Consider the following 20843-nt stretch of genomic DNA (forward strand, 5'->3'; position numbering starts at 1 on the left):
AAAAGTACTGCCAAAAGTGGCTCAAGATTCAAACATTATATTAAGTATACATTCACTTTTTCAATTTTGAAACACTTTTCCAACCATTTTCAAATACAATTCTGGTTAACAACATGAGTTGTCCAGATATTATTTTATTTGTCAAGCAACAGGCGTATAATCTCCAGGTAACTCGTGCAAAACATATTTCACCAATTTGCAACAATCTTAGTAAGAAAATAAATAAGGATGTTTTTCCATAGAATAAAATGAATGCTAGACTGGTCCAATGTATGTCTGTGTTCTTGCCTACTTATTTGTAATGCTAAACATGTTTTACATAATGAATTTGCAAGAATGCAGAAAGACTGGCACCCAGGCTACATGGAGCTTTGGTCCCTGAAAACCTTGAAATGTACTATTTTCATTTGTGTTATGTTACTTAAACTTGACTCTGCATATTTTAGACAGCTGAACAGAATGACTATTTATACACTGAGAAAATGAGTTCTAAAGTACATTGAAAACATTGCAAGCCTTCCATAACGCTTGACCTGAAAATCTGTGCACATCCTTGTGCAATCTATAGAGACCTATCTGTAGTGTAAACAGACCAGAAATATGTTCCTCAAACTACTGTAATGTATGTAACAAGAATATACTTGTATGAATAAACAGCCTCGACTCAAAGCAATTCAACATTTAGCCTAATGGACTGTTCCAATTCGCTTGACCATCTTCAAACATTATTTTAAATAATTTATTCATATAGAACTAATAAACATCTATGACAGACACACACATATTTCTGAATTAAAACGGTACTATCTGCACATTGATGTAGCGTCATTACATTTCAACTTACTGTCAATACAACATCTTGACAGAAAAACCTACGTTAACTGCATAGCTTTCTGACCATGAAAAATAAATATGAGTGAACTCTCCCCTGACGTCTTTGCGCTTCCAATACTTGCACAGTACTTTTGACAAGAAGGCCATTCTTACACACAGTACACAAGCCAGACACAAGAGACCACCAGTGCTTGTAATTAGCCACTGGTTACGCCCATGCCTCTGCTAGCCAGCATGCAACATACATACAAGATGTCTTTAGTTAGGTATGTCAGCGGTGTTGTTGCGGCTGCCATATTTGTGGTGGATAATGAGGAGGACCACTCCCAGGAAGAAGCAGACAGAGCCCACAGTGATGTAAGCGATGCCCAGGAAAGGGTTCTTGCCCCCCATCCAGGAGATGGTGCTCAGGATCACACGCTTTCGGCCTTCAAAGCTACGAACAGGATAGTCTAGGATCAACTCATTAAGGAAGACTCAACAAATGCTCAACTTCAGACCCATTTAACATTTAAGTTACAAAATAACTCTAGCAAGAAGTATCTTAAAAGTGAGTGGCTCCTGATCCACGATTGGATCATTTATTTCTGAGGCTCAGACAGAAAAGATACAGTCATGGATCAGGAGCCACTGCCATCATAAAAACGTATCATACAATAACAATGTGGACTGGTATTATATAATTTGTAGTCTACTGAACACGGCCCAACATTGACCTGGTCTGTCTGACCTATTATGACAATAACTGATTTGAACATTCCTATTACATCAGAACATACGCTATCATTCTACCACCCCAAACTCCCTGTACAGCTGTATCATTTGAACAGCTGTTAGTGAAAGGATACTGTAGGTGACTTCCAGGGTGTAGTTGCCACGGGGAAGTGTCGGCGTCATGTTGTTCTTCTTTTGGATAATACGGTACAGCTTACGGAAAGTGGGAAGGGCAGCTGTACGCATCCACACAATGAAGTCCTCATTGATGAAGCCGTTATTCTCAGCATCTGTGTCTAGTTCATAGACAGGCTTGCGCCAGTTGATCGGCTTGGTTGTACCTGGGTGAGGAAATGATAGTGAGATTCCTAGGTAAAAGACAGTGAGATTCCTAGTAAAAAATGTTTGACTCATCTTCAATAGTAACAATTCTGCTGAGTGCTTGCTCACCTTGAAAAGCACTTGTGAGGTTGGGGTTGCCTCCAGGATTCCTGAACTTCACATGCTTATCTGTCCACCAAGCGATCCCCTTCTTCATCAGAGGAATTTGGATTCTTGTGCCATTAGGGTCAATGTAATACAGATCCAAAGTGTCTGAGGAAAGAGATCATGAATAAACAGAGCTGCTCTTATTGCAACACTAGTAATGCTGGTCTAAGAAGGACATAACGGTCTTACCATTAAACATGCTGTTGGCGATTGCACCACAGGGAGCAATTGGCATTTTTTCATTGCGAGCATAGGGCTCACACTCTTTACTGGGGTTCTGTGGACATTGCAAGCAGACATGTAATGTTAGATCATTGCACAGAACATCTTGTCAATTTGATGGAAATGTCAGATAACTAAAGATGTAAAAAAGTCATTGCAGAGATTCAGGAATGCAGTGTGAAAACAGGTACCCTGTTTTAAAGGCATAATATGTACCATTAGAGAGGTGGTGTCACCATTCAGTTGACTGTCATCCCTGGACTTGACATAGCGCCTGTGATTTTGGTAGAAGTTGGACAGGCCATAATACATGAATACGTTGCTCTGTTGAGACAAAATTATATTCAGTTGGTAGGAATAGTAACCGGAAAAGGTTGGTAACCACTGATGTAGTGTATAGGTTGCTATTTGAGAGGCAGACATCATGCTTCATACTTACTTCAAAGGGCTGTTCCAGAGAGAAGGGCAGTGCACAGGTACATGGTCTTGTGCTGTTCCAACTAAAGCTCTGGGAGCAGTTGAAGCATGGGCTGGACATGTCAGTCCCAGTATAATCAATCTGTAATGACATGTGTACATCAAAACAGCATTTCCAAATGGCTGGAAATCTGCTGCCTAGCATTATTTCAAATGTATTTATTTATTTAACAGGCAAGTCAGTTAAGAAAAAAATCTTATTTACAATGATGGCCTACTAATCCACAAATGGTGCACCTGTGACCTGACATCAAATACAGTACATTAACAAGTAGATTCCGAGCCTACAGTTACGCTTGTTTACAGTGAGATGCACTGGGGTCTGAACACAATCATGGTTAGATTAAGACACCACGGCCAATAAGCTCCTTTGTTATTCAACGTGACATGCCAATTCATAATGGCTGATATGGCTACTGCTAGCTAGCATGAAGACAAAAGGGGCAGTTTTTCAATCTTCGATGTATCCGTTTGAATATAGGTACAATTTGGAATACAGTGGCACATCCCTTCTGACGCAAGTGCAGCGAAGAGAGAACAAGCGTAAAGCGGTAGGGTCAGAATCTGTTGGCTACAAATACATAAACCATGGTCTAATTAAGCAATAAGGCACGAGGGGGTGTGGTATTTGGCAAATATAACAAACGCTAAGGGCTGTTCTTACACGCAATGCGGAGTGCCTGGATACAGCCCATAGCCGTGGTACTGTAAGCACAACCCCGAGGTGCCTTATTGCTATTATAAACTGCTTACAATTGTAATTAAACTAGTAAAAATAAATGTCATACCCGTGCTATATGGTCTCATATACCACGGCATACAGCATTCAGTTTCTAATGGCCTTTTTTGTTTGCGTTTAGGCTATATTTTCTGTTGATACCGATCATCATGAGAAACAACATTGGTGGGAGTACATATACAAGCAAATAGTGATTTTGAGGCCCATGGAAGTGGCGGGATCAGGCTTCCCCATACACCTGTCCCATCCTCCTCCCTAGTACTAAATGTGCCCCCTCCCTAGTGATACTGGTGCCTCCTTTCTCTTGGACTTATTGAGTATGGCAGACAGCTAGCTAAGGATCCCGGATAGCACGGGCCTTACCTCGAACTCCTTGATGTTGTTGGACGTGACGTAGAGGCCGATACCAATGGGGATGAAGATAAGCCCGATAACGAAGAAAGCTGGAAGAACTGTGCCAGCTGTCAGGATGGGTTGCCAAGCAGGTAATCGTTGTTGTTTAAAAGCTGTGTTATCGGGCTTTTTATTCTGGATGGTCCCACCACCAGGTACGGTGACGTGACCGTCTTCCTTCGCGTTGTAGCTCGACGCCATCATGGCTTCACTCAGAACGGTTCTGTTCTAAAATAAAACAACCAGTAGCAGCTATTATAGCGAGACTCGCTGAAGAAGCTAACAATTTAGCTGAGACAAGTATGATAATGCTCTGATACATAAGGTATAACTGTGGTCGCTTTCTATAGGTTATTTCGCAAGATAACTCATTTTAATGAAATATAGCTACCGCAGCGTTACGAACAGCCAAGTCAGGAAGTTTTTTTGGTTTTCTTTTAACCTACGTCATGACGTCATCAAATATGATGAACGTTTCACCAGTGACAAAACCTAATTTTCATTCAAAATATCATTTTAATTCTAATTATTTTCTAATGTAAAAAAATATGTTTTTGTTTTTCCCAGTAAATTGATGTTGAACATTCTCGTGACCTGAATTGACCAAAACCATGTTCTTGATTTGTCTACTTGGAGATCAAATGATGAATCCTCATATAATGACAAACATCTGTTTGAATATTCAGATTTATTGAGGCAAATAAATAACCAGCTGATATAGCATACATGGGTCATCCTTGGACAACTGTGCCTGATTACCTGGATTGATATCATAAATTACCTTTTCAGGGCATATTATCTAGACTGTGTGCATGCTATAAAATGCACACAATGCTCTGTATGTTGTCCATAAAGTTCAGCATATAGCCATGGTCAACTGATGGTGTCTGGTAGCATGTTTTTATCTGCTTTATAGTAATGCATAGCCTATTAATCCAATCCTAGTCTCTTAATAATACAAATCATTTGGTGGGTGCTTATATTTGTCCTATTTCACACATGTACACGTGTGTATTAATATGTATGTGTGAATTGGAATTGTGTTTTTTGCATATCCCAACTCTCCCTGAAACACCCTCGGAGAGTTGGGTCAAGGCCAGGGTCTGTTTTCACAGACGTAGTGCGCCATGAGTCTGGCAAACCGAGACTGATTCTAGCAAGTGATGATCTCATCATATAGGTCAGTCTACCATAGACAATGTTAGGGTAGGTGGTGTTTTTCTTCTTTTTTGATATCTAAAATCATGCTTCTAATAATTTAAATAAAACACAGTGCACTCCTGATCTGAGGTTAAACATTTGATCATCTTGAAGTGGATTTTCTATAGGTTTTCCTCATATACACAAAATAGTGGGAATAAACATATTACTGTATACATTTGGTGTGACCAGTATTGTGTTTCTATCCCACATACAGTATATGGTGTACACTGAACAAAAATATAAATGCAACATGCAACAATTTAAAAGATCTACAGTTCACATAAGGAAATCAGTCAGTTGAAATGAATTCATTAGGCCCTATTAATCTATGGATTTCACATGACTGGGAATACAGATATGCATCTGTTGGTCACAGATACCTTTTAAAAAACGGTGTGACCATCATTTGCCTGATGCAGCACGACACATCTCCTTCGCATAGAGTTGATCAGAATGTTGATTGTGGTCTGTGGAATGTTGTCCCACTCCTCTTCAATGGCTGTGCAAAGTTGCTGGATATTGGCGGGAACTGGAACATGCTGTCATACCCGTTACTTATGAGAATCCCATTGGTGACATGTCTGGTGAGTATACAGGCCATGGAAGAACTGGGACATTTTCAGCTTCCAGGAATTGTGTACAGATCCTTGCGACATGGGGTGGTAGACAACGATGCCATACACGCAGTCTGCCATCTGCCCAGTACAGTTGAAACCGGGATTCATCCGTGAAGAGCACACTTGCCCAGCGTGCAAGTGGCCATCGAAGGTGAGCATTTGCCCACTGAAGTCGGTTACAACGCTGAACTGCAGTCAGATCAAGTCCCTGGTGAGGACGACGAGCATGCAGATGAGACGGTTTCTGACAGTTTGTGCAGAAATTCTTCGGTTGTGCAAACCCAATGTTTCATCAGCTGTCCGGGTGGCTTGTCTCAGACAATCCCGCAGGTGAAGAAGCTGGATGTGGAGGTCCTGGGCTGGCGTGGTTACATGTGGTCTGTGGTTGTGAGGCCGATTGGACGCACTGCCAAATTCTCTAAAACGACATTGGAGGCAGCTTATAGTAGGGAAACATAACATTAAATTCTCTAACAACAGCTCTGCTAGATGTTCCTGTAGTCAGCATTCCAATTGCATGCTCCCTCAACTTGAGACATCTGTGGCATTGGGTTGTGTGACAAAACTGCGCATTTTAGAGTAGCATGTTATTGTCCCCAGCACCAGGTGCACCTGTGTAATGATCATGCTGTTTAATCAGCTTCTTGATATGCCACACATATCAGGTGTATGGATTATCTTGGTGAAGGAGAGATATTCACTAACAGGGATGTAAACACATTAATGCACAACATTTGAGAGAAATAAGCTTTTTGTGCATATGGAACATTTCTGGGATCTTTTATTTCATTTCATGAAACATGGGACCAAAACATTACATGTTGCGTTCATATTTTTGTTCAGTATATTTCCCCAATTGCACATCATCCTGTTAAGTTGTTTCTCTAATTTGTTTTTATTCATCCATCTCTACACATAGTTATAATATAGTTTATGCAGCGTTTATAGTATATATCATGTTTAGCGTCTGTGTACATACTGTCTTCCCTTGACCAGCACAAAAACATCCTGTGGTGTTCTGCATTAGCATCGAATAACCCCCGTGATATGTAACTTTTCAGGGAAGTTAGGAACAAATATACACAGGCAGTTAGGAGCGCTAAGGCTAGCTTTTTCAAAAAGAAATTTGCATCGTGTAGTACAAACTCAAAAAAGGTATGGGACACTGTAAAGTCCATGGAGAATAAGAGCACCTCCTCCCAGCTGCCCACTGCTCTCAGGCTAGGAAACACTGTTACAGCCGATAAATCCACTATAATTGAGAATTTCAATAAGCATTTCTCTACGGCTGGCCATGCTTTCCACCTGGCTACCCCTACCCCGGTCAACTGCCCGGCACTCTTCACAGAAACCCGCCCAAGCCCCCACTATTTCTCCTTCACCCAAATCCAGATAGCTGATGTTCTGAAAGAGCTGCAAAATCTGGACCCCTACAAATCAGCCGGGCTAGACAATCTGGACCCTCTCTTTCTAAAATTATCTGCTGAGATTGTTGCAACCCCTATTACTAGCCTGTTCAACCTCTCTTTCGTATTGTCTGAGATTCCCAAAGATTGGAAAGCTGCCACGGTCATCCCCCTCTTCAAAGGGAGTGACACTCTAGACCCAAACTGCTACTGGCTTACATCTATCCTACCCTGTCTTTCTAAGGTCTTCGAAAGCCAAGTTAACAAAAAGATTACCGACCATTTCGAATCCCACCGTACCTTCTCCGCTATGCAGTCTGGTTTTAGAGCTGGTTATGGGTGCACCTCAGCCACGTTCAAGGTCCTAAACGATATCATAACTGCCATCGATAAGAGACAATACTGTGCAGCTGTATTCATTGACCTGGCCAAGGCTTTCGACTCTGTCAATCACCACATTCTTATTGGCAGACTCGACAGCCTTGGTTTCTCAAATGATTGCCTCGCCTGGTTTACCAACTACTTCTCTTACAGAGTTCAGTGTGTCAAATCGGAGGGCCTGTTGTCCGGACCTCTGGCAGTCTCTATGGGGGTGCCACAGGGTTCAATTCTCGGACCGACTCTTTTCTCTGCATACATCAATGATGTCGCTCTTGCTGCTGGTGATTCTCTGATCCACCTCTACGCAGACAACACCATTCTGTATACTTCTGGCCCTTCTTTGAACACTGTTTTAACTAACCTCCAGACGAGCTTCTATATCATGCAACTCTCCTTCCATGGCCTCCAACTGCTCTTAAATGCAAGTAAAACTAAATGCATGCTATTCAATAGATCACTGCCCGCATCTGCCCGCCTGTCCAGCATCACTACTCTAGACGGCTCTGACTTAGAATACGTGGACATCTACAAATACCTAGGTGTCTGGTTAGACTGTAAACTCTCCTTCCAGACTCACATTAAGCATCTCCAATCCAAAATTAAATCTAGAATCGGCTTCCTATATCGCAACAAAGCATCCTTCACTCATGCTGCCAAACATACCCTCATAAACTGACCATCCTACCGATCCTCGACTTTGGCGATGTCATCTATAAAATAGCCTCCAACACTCTACTCAACAAATTGGATGCAGTCTATCACAGTGCCATCCGTTTTGTCACCAAAGCCCCATTTACTACCCACCACTGCGACCTGTACGCTCTCGTTGGCTGGCCCTCGCTTCATACTCGTCGCCAAACCCACTGGCTACAGGTTATCTACAAGTCTCTGCTAGGTAAAGCCCCACCTTATCTCAGCTCAGTGGTCACCATAGCAGCACCCACTCGTAGCACGCTCTCCAGCAGGTATATCTCACTGGTCACCCCCAAAGCCAATTCCTCCTTTGGTCGCCTTTTCTTCCAGTTCTCTGCTGCCAATGACTGGAACGAACTGCAAAAATCACTGAAACTGGAGACTCATATCTCCCTCACTAGCTTTAAGAACCAGCTGCCAGAGCAGCTCACAGATCACTGCACCTGTACATAGCCAATCTGTAAACAGCCCATCTATCTACCTCATCCCCATACTGTATTTATTTATTTATCTTGCTCCTTTGCACCCCAGTATCTCTACTTGCACATTCATCTTCTGCACATCTACCATTCCAGTGTTTAATTGCTATATTACTTCGCCACCATGGCCTATTTATTGCCTTACCTCCCTTATCTCACCTCGTTTGCACTCACTGTATTTAGACTTTTTGTTTTCTTTTTTCTACTGTATTATTGACTGTATGTTTTGTTTATTCCATGTGTAACTCTGTGTTGTTGTATGTGTCGAATTGCTATGCTTTATCTTGGCAGTTGCTATGCTTTATCTTATCCAGGTCGCAGTTGCAAATGAGAACTTGTTCTCAACTAGCCTACCTGGTCAAATAAAGGTGAAATAAAATTTTAAAAATGAAATACTGTATGTGGATTGTGTAAATTCTGCGTCTGTATATTGGGGCGGCAGGTAGCCTAGTGGTTAGAGCGTTGGGCCAGTAACCGAAAAAATAAACGACAACCTCTGTCGTTCTGCCCCTGAACAAGGCAGTTAACCCACAGTTCGTAGGCCGTCATTGTAAATAGTAATTTGTTCTTAACGGACTTGCCTACTTAAATAAAGGTTAAATATATATATATTTTTAAAATGTGTATATATTTTTTTTACAGTCTGTAACTCTGTAGCAGCACCATTTCACAGAGTCAAATTCCTGTACATGGAAATGTATTTGGCGAATAAAGCTGATACTTCTTTAGCACTGCTGCGAATATGTATCACCACCATCACAATAAAATGTCTTCTAGACAAATAACTGGCCCACTACCCCTCCTCTGGGATGTTAGTTTAGGCATTTTGGAGATTAACTTCTTACTCTTCTTTAGTCAATTTTAGCCATGTATCTTTCCTCACATACAAACCGCTGCAGAGTTAGCTCTGATCCAGGGTGGTACGTGTGGCTTGAGTCTACTTCAAGCCTTCCATTGAAGAAGGGTCAAGCAGCATGTAACACCCTGGACCAAAGCTACTGCAAAGTACACTTTTCATACCCCCTATACAACTCCATGTGGCCCTACTTTGCATTGTGGTGTAAGCCAGAATCCAGTGGTAATGCTATCAGAAAGCCCACAGAATTGAAAAGAGTGCCTTTTGAGGTGCTCCCAATGTTAGAAATCATCTCCATGACAGCCTGCTAAGTGCTGACTGTCTATTTGCTGATCAGTTGGCCGTATGGTTGCTGTGCAGGCCACTTGTCAGAGAAGGTGAAGGAAGTTCCACATCACTGTCTTGTCTGGGCTCAACTATCACATGGTGCACAACATTTCCTGTAGGGACAAGAAATCATTAAAAGAACAATGAGTAATACTGTGCCATTGTATCCTCACTCTGACCAACCAGTGAATACGAGGGGCATTACTCACATCAAGGTACAGGTTGCATCCCAAATGGCACTCTAATCGCCTTTATAGTGTACTACCTTTGACCAAGGCACATAGGGTTATATAGTGCACTATATAGGGAATAGGGTGCCATATGGGACATAGAAGACAAGAACAGAGTCCTCTAATAACCTAGTGATACTATTATTTCAAGGTTAACTTTATATTTCTATAACACAGCATTTTGAAAACTTGAATGATTCTTTGTGTTCAAAATTTGGTCATTAGAATCATCCATATACGCTTTATTCCAACAACATCTCAGTCAAATAACCCCAGGGAAGTGAAGGCAGTCAAACAACCCCAGGGAAGTGAAGACAGTCAAACAACCCCATGGAAGTGAAGGCAGTCAAACAACCCCAGGGAAGTGAAGGCAATCAAACAACCCCAGGGAAGTGAAGGCAGTCAAAACAACCCCATGGAAGTGAAGACAGTCAAACTACCACAGGGAAGTGAAGGCAGTCAAACAACCCCATGGGAGTGAAGGCAGTCAAACAACCCCAGGGAAGTGAAGGCAGTCAAACAACCCCATGGAAGTGAAGGCAGTCAAACAACCCCAGGGAAGTGTGAAGGCAGTCAAAACAACCCCAGGGAAGTGAAGGCAGGCGACAATATGCAGGATCAGGATGCATCTGAGATTCAGCTATCTCATGTTTACTGTCCCAGGCCTAGTTTCCAGATGCTTCTCTTCGCAGGCAGACCCTATATTAACCCACCATCACCTTCTCTTCTCTATGGATGCGTCCCAAATGGCATCCCATTTCCTATATAGTGCACTACTTTTGACCAGGGCCCATAGGAGTCTGGTCAAAAACCGTGTACTACGTATATAGGGAGTAGGATGCCATTTGGGACGCATTCTGTTTCCATTGGGTCTGGTACCCGTCTCCCTACTGAATATTCAGGTATGCCCTCCCATGCACCATAACATCAGCACGTTTTTTTCTTCTTTTGCTTCATTCCACTTCCATAAACCTTTGTTCATCTGCTCATCAAATCAAATTGTATTGGTCACATGCACATATTTAGCAGATTTTATTGAGGGTGTAGCGAAATGTTTGTAAAGGATTAGGATAGGAGGTTGTGTTCTCTTGGGAGAAGTAGTATGTGGTTTTTGTTATCGCTTTATAGAGATGGAGTCTGCTTGTCAGAAATAAGTATGTCTTAATCGCTCTAGAGGGTATGTTTAATCAATTGGTGCATGGCTATGAGAGCGTCACCACCCTGTGTTGAATTTCCTCTCTGTCTGGGTCCAGACCTGTGGCCTGCCTTCCCTCAGCACTTCCTTTTCACATCCTTGTTTAAGTACTTTTTGGAACAGGAGGAAATACAGTAGGCCTCGATGGTTGCTAGCCAAATGTAGTGGACCTTACTGTAAGTTCATAGTCCAAGTAAATGTAGGCTACATTCATTATTTACCATAAAAATAACATTACATTTAGTCATCAGATCAGAAGGACGGCTTCATTCTTTTTTACTCTCCAATTTAGCATTTTCAGATTGAGCTGTCCATATTTCGCCAGATGAGGGAACCATAGACCATCATCAGAACATCATATCATCTTGAGACAGGCTACATAGGGACAAATGCTGGAAGCCAAAGTATGATAATGCAATGCACCTGACTCAAACTTGACTTGATAATTCAATGACAAGGCTGCACCTTACGGTCTGGGTGCTCTTGAAGCAGTAAACATAAATGTAAGAATGAAAACTATTTTGTGCAGAGATGTAGAATGTCCTCCACGTCGTCTGCGATCTAGCCCTGAGACAATACGGTACACAACACATTTCCCCTCCCTCCAGAAAGAGATATACATCAGGACTAGATCATATCAAGAACCTGGGCCAAAGCATTACCTGTTTCTTCCTGTTTTCACTCTTGGTCTCTCACCCTCACTGTGGGTGTATCCCAAATAGCTCGCAGTTCCCTTGTCAATACTTCAACGTTAAGGTACTTGGCAACCTATTCTCTATATAGTGCGCTACTTTTGACCAGAGCCCTTTGGCAGTGCTTAATTTGAGTCGGATCCTGGCGGAAAACGATCCCGCACCTCTCAGTTTTGGACTGTTTAATTCCTGTGTTGTGCCTGAAAATCTCCCCCCTGCCAATATGACACACATACATTAATTATTACGTTTGGTTGGATTCTGGCCGGGGAGAGATTTTCCCAGATCTGGGACCTCTCCTGGCATGAAAAATAATTGTCACTGTTTGCAATGTACAAACAACAAAAAAAGCTATCAGTGTTAGAGTTGCCACCTCTGTAAGTATCCTGCCCCCTAAAAAACCATAATGTAAAAACGTGATGTACTAAGAACCGTTTTGTGTTGGTTTTATGGTTTGCGCAACAGTATAGCCTAGAGACTGACCAATGCGTGGCCGTTGCTGTGGGGAGAGAGAGACGAGCCTGAGTCTCTCTGTGAGATTCACAGAATTGAAAGGAAGTCATTCCGAATACTACACCAGGAGAAGGCCTATAATTTAGCCTAGCTGTGGACTGTGTGTAGCCCAATCATAAGGCATAGCCTACAGTCGGGACCAAAGCAGCAGCTATTCTTCCTGGGGTCCAGCAAAATTAAGGCAGTTTATACAATTTTAAAACATTACAATACATTCACAAATTTCACAACACACTGTGTGTCCTCAGGCCCCTACTCCACCACTACCACATATCTACATTACTAAATCCATGTGTATGTATAGTGTGTGTGTTATCGTATGTGTGTGTGCATGTGTCTGTGCCAATGTTTGTTGCTTCACAGTCCCCGTTGTTCCATAAGGTGTTTTTTATCTGTTTTTTAAATCTAATTTTACTGCTTGCATCAGTTACTTGATGTGGAATAGAGTTCCATGTAGTCATGGCTCTATGTAGTACTGTGCGCCTCCCATAGTCTATTCTGGACTTGAGGACTGTGAAGAGACCTCTTGTGGCATGTCTTGAGGGGTGTACATGGTTGTCCGAGCTGTGTCAGTAGTTTAGACAGACAGCTCGGTGCATTCAACATGTCAATACCTCCTCATAAATAAAAGTAGTGATGAAGTCAATCTCTCCTCCACTTTGAGCCAGGAGAGAATGACATGCATATTATTAATATTAGCTCTCTATGTACATCCAAGGGCCAGCCGTGCTGCCCTGTTCTGAGCCAATTGCAATTTTCCTAAGTCCTTTTTTGTGGCACCTGACCACACGACTGAACAGTAGTCAAGATAAGACAAAACTAGGGCCTGTAGGACCTGCTTGTTGTTAGTAATGTTAAGAAGGCAGAGCATTGCTTTATTATAGACAGACTTCTCCCCATCGTAGCCAATACTGCATCAATATGTTTTGACCATGACAGTTTACAATCTAGTGTTACTCCAAGCAGTTTAGTCACCTCAACTTGCTCAATTTCCACATTATTTATTACAAGATTTAGTTGAGGTTTAGGGTTTAGTGAGTGTTTTGTTCCAAATACAATGCTTTTAGTTTTAGAAATATTTAGGGCTAACTTATTCCTTGCCACCCACGCTGACACTAACTGCAGTTCTTTGTTGCGTGTTGTAGTCATTTCAGTTGCTGTAGTAGCTGAAGCGTATAGTGTTGAGTCATCCGCATACATAGAAACTCGGGCTTTAGTCAAAGTCAGTGGCATGTCATTAGTAAAAATTGAAAAAGCAAGGGGCCTAAATGGCTAACCTGGAGAATTCCTGATTCTAACTGGATTATATTTGATAGGCTTCCATTAAAGAACACCCTCTGTGTTCTGTTAGACAAGTAACTCTTTATCCACATTATAACAAGGGGTGTAAAGCCATAACACAAGTTTTTCCAGCAGCAGACTATGATCGATAATGTCAAAAGCTGCACTGAAGTCTAACAAGACAGCCCCCACAATAATTGTATCAACAAGTGGTTCCTTTTCAGCAATTAAACCATGAAGGCCACTCAGTCTCCTCTGAACAGTAGATGTTGAGATGTGTCTGTTATTTGAACTCTGTGAAGCATTTATCTGGGCTGCAATCGGAGGTGCCGATTTCTGAGGCTGGTAACTCTCTAATGAACTTATCCTCTGCAGCAGAGGTATTTGAGCTTATTTGAGCTCTTCTTGAGCTTGGTCTTTTACCAAATAGGGCCATATTCCGTATACCACCCCTACCTTGTCACAGCACAACTGATTGGCTCAAACGCATTAAGAACGATAGAAATTCCACAAATTAACTTTTAACAAGGCACACCTGTTAATTGAAATACATTCCAGGTGACTACCTCATGAAGCTGGTTGAGAGAATACCAAGAGTGTGCAAAGCTGTCATCAAGGCAAAGGATGGCTACTTGGAAGAATCTCAAATATATTTATTTTTTGTTTTGTTTAACACTTTTTTGGATACTACATCATTCTATATGTGTTATTTCATAGTTTTGATGTCTTTACTATTATTCTACAATGTAGAAACTAGTAAAAAATAAAAACTCTTGAATGAGAAGAGGTGTCCAAACTTTTGACTGGTACTGTATGTATTTTTTTACCTGACAATTCAAATCAATCAATTCAAGCGGTGCAGCGGTTAATTGATGAATGGAAAGAGACCTCTGTTACAAAACAGAAAAAAGTTTAATGACATTCTGAGATTGTCAAACCACACCTTCGATACTGCGTAAGCCTACAAAGTCGAGAGGGATGTAGTTTGGGATGCATTTTCTGTTTCCCGAGATTGACAGTTTATTTATTATGTTGTTTAAACACAAACCATGATATTGAAGTGCCCGAAGTCAGTATGCTTTATTTCTTGGTTGTGTGATGCACTGGCACAGAAATCTGTTAATGGAAAATTTGTTGCATATTTTTTATATAATTATAAATATGGCATGAAAATGTAGAACATCTGATTTCCCCTTAGCTGATCATTGTCTGCAGCCAGCTCTGATTGTAGTGTAATGAAACATGCAGGGAGAGTGAGCTCGTCTGTGGTGGTCGGCGAACCCTCAACCTTCTGGCCCATAGACCTGCGTGGGATCGACTGTTCCACAAAAGCATGCTGAAGTGGAAAAGTTGATATTTACATTTATAAACACAGGGACGCTACAGTTATTATTTGTGGTCATAAACATTATCTTTAGTTAATTCAATGAGAGGGAAGGGTGTTCAATTTGATTTACAGTCTCCATCTCCTCCCACCCAGTAAATTAAAATCTGTCCCTAAAACATTATGGACATGCAAGATTACAGATGAAGAGTTCATTTTTGTTTAGTCTTCTCTGACATGCTGTAAGCCATTTTACAGATGTCATTCTACAGAGCAGTCACAGAGATAGATAGAGGACTCATCATGGATGGAACCCGTTTTAGCATGGACATTGCCTTTGAGGCGTTGCGTTATTTTACAGTAGTCAAAGTAGACAACCGGGTCGGGATGGCGCTGCCCATGCTGTCACAGACGCTGTAATGATACAGATATAAAGATGAGTCCTCTATGAGAGTAGTATGGATAAAACACTCAAACATGGAAGGTTTCCTGTTTGTTACTCTCACTCTCCTGCTTTCACCAAATTCTTTATTTAGTGAACATCAAGAAGATTTTGCATTGTAATATCTCCCTCCACATGAATAATATAAACAAACAGTCTTACTTTATTCCAAAGAAAAATATATTTTTTAAATGTGGCACAAATTAGTGTTGTTGATGACTGATCAAAAAGTATTTTACACACGAAATTCATAAGAGCTACTGTACCGTATTCCAAAACCTCCATAAGAAATGGTGAAATAAACAAAAATATTAAAGGCCCAGTGCAGTAAAAAATGTGATTATTCTGTGTTTATATATATATATATATATATATATATATATATATATATATATATATATATATATATATATATATATATATATATATTTTTTTTTTTATATATACATATTTTTTTCACACTATGAGGTTGAAATAATACTGTGAATATGATGATAATGCACTTTTGGTGTAAGAGCTGTTTGTAAAGACAGCTAATTTTCAGTTTTCCCCTCCCCTCTCTGACCATTCCCATAAATTCTTGCTTGAGAAATTGTCCTTTGCTAAGATGCTATTTTTGTTTATTTTTGACCGTTTCAATTGAAAACAATCACACTAAGGTACTTCATTTTTACCCAGAAATGATTTGATATTTAGATAAATAAATGTCTACATTAGACCTTTAACAACATGAATTATGAAACCAAAAAATATCAACAACTCTCAGTGTGACAACAAGCCTGATGAGGGACTAATAACATTGTGTCAATCAAAACAAAAAGCATTGCATTCTGGTCAGATTAAAACATGCATGGAAATGCATTCTGGTCAACGTGCCACACAGCCTGATTGAAATCAACATGGATATACAAATCTTTTTGGAAAACATACATAACTACAATACAATCTCATTTCAATGTGCTGCCCCAATGTTTGAAATGGAGAAAAGAGACATGACTGTGTTTCTGATAGCGCTATTCTCTGTGTTTCTGTGAGCAGATGAAATCCAACTCCGGTTACAGTATCCTATTCTATCTGTTTTTGGCTGGCAACAGACTGGTCAGAATTTAATCATGGGGGACTCTGAGTCCATAGATAGATAGTGGGGGCAGCATGTGGCCCTCAGCACTTCCCTCCCCCTGAGGAGGTAGAGCTGCAGACTGTTGACCTCTTCAGTTCAATTTTCATAGACTGGCTCTCGGCTCGCGACTCTATCCGTGTCACAGTGGAAACGCCTGTCACAACTGCCTTGCCTGTTTTCATACCTTTTGGCATAGGGATTCGTGTGGCCGTGGCCCGAGATGACTGCACATCCGCCCCGGGCTGAAAGGAATCACACAAAGTAAGACAAAAGCACAGACAGAAAAGTTTTTTTCAAGTTTTGTTATCATAGACAAGCACAATAGCAACAAGAACAACTTTGTGTACATTTGGTGGAACTAAATTCAAGCTGGCAAGCTATATACTTGTTGCTGTGAATTTTATCATTGTTAAAACAAGTGTTGCAGAATTACATGTAAATGAAAGAAATACATTCACACCGATTCAAGAGGGATGACAAAAGTTGGCCATCATGGATATTGGTTTTCATTAGAATTGCAATATAATTGAAGTGTTGCATTTCTGATCTTTCAAAAAGCTTCCATCCATAAAGAGCTTCTTTTAAATCTAGCTGTATGAAATGCCACAATGTTACCATAGCTCACCTCACACTTCACAGCATTAGGAAAGTGCATTTCAAAGCTAGCATCCCATTAACAGAACTTGGGATAAGATATTATACACTACAGTAAGCTGGTCTTATTGCTGATGTGCAGGTCAGCCCACTTTAGTAGTCAAACATCCAAATTGGTCATCACTGGTCTGTTTTGGGTTAAAAGGAAGGAACATGTCAGTTTGTGCCAGTAGAAACTGGTGTGTCAAAACAAGGCCCTTTAAGAGTGGCCTGTTTATGTTGGGGATATGCATCTCAATTCATTCCAGTGTTAGTATTGGTACAGTAACACGTAATATAAGAAGTGTATTTATTTTTGGTATACCTGGAAACAGTGCTATCTAGGGAGCAGACCCCGCCTGATATCATTTTGAAACATTTAAGAAGCAACTGAAATATAGAAGATTGGATATCATTTAGATTGTTTTATCTGAAAAGAAAGTCACATAATTGAACATATACTTTGTTACTAATAATGGAATAGAATGTACTTAGCCTACCATCTGTAAATGACTACAACCAATCAATTTCTAAATTGTGCAATAAAAAGCCTCTATTAGGGAGACAGTCCTTGTTCAAATCATCATATAATGTGACAGAGAGAGAGAGCGATAGAGGGCTTATGTAAATATACTAGAATTTGAATACTCACCACAGACTGAGTTGGCCTGGAGAGGGCAGAGGTGATGGGGGTGATGGTGATGCTGCTGGTCAATTTGCTTGGCGTAGTCTTCCCAGGCATGGTGGTGTTGTTGGTTTGACATGGGGAGCGCAGCACCGTACCTGTGGGTGCCTCCTTGCTCTCTGTGCTCACACTAAGGGGCCTTGCTGTCACCGTGGGGCTGCTACTGCTGCGGTGTGATGGCCTCTTGAACTGAGCTCCCAGATGGATGTGGATCTTGTTGTCCTCTGTGGTGGTGATGATACTGGCATTGGAGTTGTAGTTTCGGACAGGCGTCTCTGGGGTCACCTTGAACACAGCCCGGCCCATGGTGCTCATGTCATGGGGCTCAGGGGATGTGGAGGCAAAGGCCACTGGAGTGGTGTTCACTGTGATGATGGAGACAGGGGAGAGAGGTCTGTTCGAGTCTGAGTAGGAGGAGCCCTTATTCCTGTCTGGGGACTTGGCCCTGGAGATGGTGGTGATGGTGACTGGAGACTTGCACCGCTCAGGCCCACCCATCATGCCCTCACCTGGCTTGCTCTTTGAGGACACGGCGGTGGGCTTGGGAACAATGGTGATGCGGGGCCTCTGAAGGCCCAGGGTGGGGATGATGGTGGTGCTGGAGAAGAAGTCCTCAGCACGAGGGCCAGTGATCTTCAAGGAGGCAGTGCTTTTCTCGTGATCGGGGGTCACTCGGATGTGCAGCGGCTGGCCTGGCTTTTGGGACATGGTCAGCTCGGGTGGACGAGCGGAAGAGTCCCCATTAACCTGAGGGGATAGGGTCTTCTCTGGGGTGGTCTGAGTGATCGTCACTGCATCATTCTTTTTCATCCAAGGTATCCAAGATTTTCTCAGGCCCAGATCAGTGGCTGCAGGGGGGTAGCGCTCCAGCACGGTTGCAGGCTTCTTTAGACCCCTCTGCCTCAGGTTGCTCATAATATGGTTCTCCTCCAGGACAGATTTCCTGATGAACACTGCAGGTGTGTCCTCCTCAACAGGCTCATTGACCACTACGTCTGTCTGCACTGCGGTGGAGGTGACTGGGACATCTACTATCCTCCTCCCATTCATACTGGGACGCAGGGCGCGGCTGTAGCGCTTGGTGACCTCCAGCTCTTTGGTGAGGTTGACCACATCCTGGCCCAGGCTCTTCTTCTTGTCGTCCTCCTCCAGGAACCTCTGCTGGAGGAGGGAGTAGTCTACCTGCAGCTGGGAGAGCTGGTCCTCCTTGTTCATCAGCTCGTGGATCTTCTCTTTGAGGGCCTGAACATCTGCCTGCAGGTCTCTGGTTCTGGCCTCTTCTATTTTGCAGCACATCCTTAACTCAGCCTCCTGGCTCACCGCCTCTCCCTTCTCTATGGCCTTGTTCATGGCGGTCTGACTCTTCATCTCATCCAGCAGCTGAGCGAGAACATTGGCCTTGTCGTGCTCCGTTCGGAACTTCTTCTCCAGTAATTCGTACTCGTCCTCTGTCTTCATCAGGTCACCTTCCACCACCTCTAGCTGTTTTAGGCGGTTTTTGAGTCTTTCGATTTCCTGCGTTAGCTCATTGACTTTGTTGTGCTCAGCTAGGGATATTTTGTCCTTATTAGCTCTGCTTTTGAATGATTCTCTTTCTGCCTCCTCTAGCCCCTTCATTTGTTTTTTCATCACGTCGACCTTGAAGCTAAGATCCCTGCACTTTTCCTCTTCACTTGCGAGTTTCGTTTTCAGTTCATCTTTCTCATTAGTAAGAGACGTTACTTTTACCTCCATTTCTGATTTCAGTCTGAGGAACTTTTTGCTCTCCTCAATCAACTTTTCTGTGACTTCCATAACCTTACCCTGCTCAGTTTTGAACATCTTATTTAAATCATCGCTCTTTAGCTCCTCCTGTTTAATTCTCTCAGTCATGTTCTTCCTCTCATCCACTAGTATCACTGTAAATGACTTCAGCTTCATCAGGTCATCCTTTAGGCCCATCTCTGCTTTCTCAAGTCTCGATTCAGAGTTCTCCAGTTCTTTCATACGGTTTTTAACTATGCCCAGCTCACCAGCTAAGTCATTTGCCAGTCCTTTCTCTCTTACTATGTTAACATGAAGTGTTGCACACTCTGATTTGTTCATGTTGAAAGTTCTCTCCAGTTTCTCCAGCTCCCCCATTCTCTTTTGCAATTTTTCCACCTCCAGCCTCAGCTCCCGGCCAGTGGTCTCCTCGTCTTGTAGCCTCTTCCTCAGCTCCCTGGCTTGGCTCTCTGTCTTGGTGATCTCCTCATCCTTGCCCTCCATCTCCAGGACTCTCTTGCGCAGTGTCTCCAGCTCCGCCATGAGGCTGGAGTTCCCACACCCCCCCTTGCTGATCTTGTCCCTCAGCTCTAGGAGGTCTTCCTCTGACTTCTGCAGTGCCTTGTTGCTTTCCTCCAGCTCCTCGATCCTGTGGGCCAGGCTTGCCAGCTTCAGGCGGAGCTGGCGGCTCTGGGACTCCTGGTTGGCCAGCTTGGCAGTCATCTCCTCACGCTCCTGGGTGAACTTGGTGGCTTTGCACTCTAGCTCCGCCTCGAGTTTGAGGACCTTCTGGCTGTCCTCCTTGGCGTTGCCGCTGACAGCGACCAGTCGCTGTTCTCTCTCCTGGAGCTCGCTGCTGAGGTCCTGGACCTTCTGGCTCTGCTGGTCGATCTGCTCGATGTGGAGCTGCCGCTCGTCCACCAGCATCAGGACAAAGGACTTGAGTTTGACCAGCTCCTCACGGACCTTCTCTAGCCTCCTGCTCTGATCCTTGTCTTTACAAGCCTGGTACACCTTATCCTGCTCCAGCAACTCCTTTAATCTGGGAGAGGGAGAGAGAATGTGACAGAGAAGAGGAAGTGAGAGAGATATGAAGTGTGATTGAAATTGAAATTCTCTATTTGAGATTTTCAGATGTTGCTCCTGATGTAATAA

The 20843-nt window shown here is 42.5% G+C and overlaps 2 protein-coding genes across 8 annotated transcripts in view; both read right to left on the minus strand.

Moving 5' to 3' along the window:
- Positions 1-118: 118 nt before the first annotated feature.
- LOC110529472 (cell cycle control protein 50A) lies at positions 119-5550 on the minus strand. Of its 2 annotated transcripts, XM_090242654.1 has the most exons (8): positions 4260-4341; positions 3839-4096; positions 2699-2818; positions 2476-2583; positions 2227-2314; positions 1999-2142; positions 1683-1889; positions 119-1286 (listed from the first exon to the last, which is right to left on the minus strand). In XM_090242654.1, exons 2-8 carry the CDS (start codon positions 4070-4072, stop codon positions 1093-1095), a joined length of 1095 nt encoding a protein of 364 aa, XP_090098780.1. In that variant the 5' UTR covers positions 4073-4096; positions 4260-4341; the 3' UTR covers positions 119-1092. The 2 variants fall into 2 exon arrangements, with proteins under 2 accessions (XP_090098780.1, XP_021467329.1); XM_021611654.3 differs by having other exon boundaries at positions 3839-5550.
- A 9084-nt stretch (positions 5551-14634) lies between these two features.
- The window catches only part of LOC110529474 (filamin-A-interacting protein 1), a 33224-nt gene continuing 27015 nt past the window's right edge, over positions 14635-20843 (minus strand). For 4 of the 6 annotated variants that reach the window (XM_021611655.3, XM_090242656.1, XM_090242658.1 and 1 more), the window contains 2 exons: positions 17913-20730; positions 14635-16869 (listed from right to left, as the gene is read on the minus strand). In XM_021611655.3, coding sequence (XP_021467330.3) covers positions 16669-16869; positions 17913-20730 — 3019 coding nt within the window. In that variant the 3' untranslated portion in view covers positions 14635-16668. Of the gene's footprint in view, positions 16870-17585; positions 17651-17912; positions 20731-20843 lie in introns of all 6 variants that reach the window. The other 2 variants (XM_090242655.1, XM_090242659.1) reach the window with 2 other exon arrangements.

This window comes from Oncorhynchus mykiss, chromosome 8 (assembly GCF_057628025.1).
Source record: "Oncorhynchus mykiss isolate SJ-2025 chromosome 8, ASM5762802v1, whole genome shotgun sequence".
NCBI lineage: Eukaryota > Metazoa > Chordata > Actinopteri > Salmoniformes > Salmonidae > Oncorhynchus > Oncorhynchus mykiss.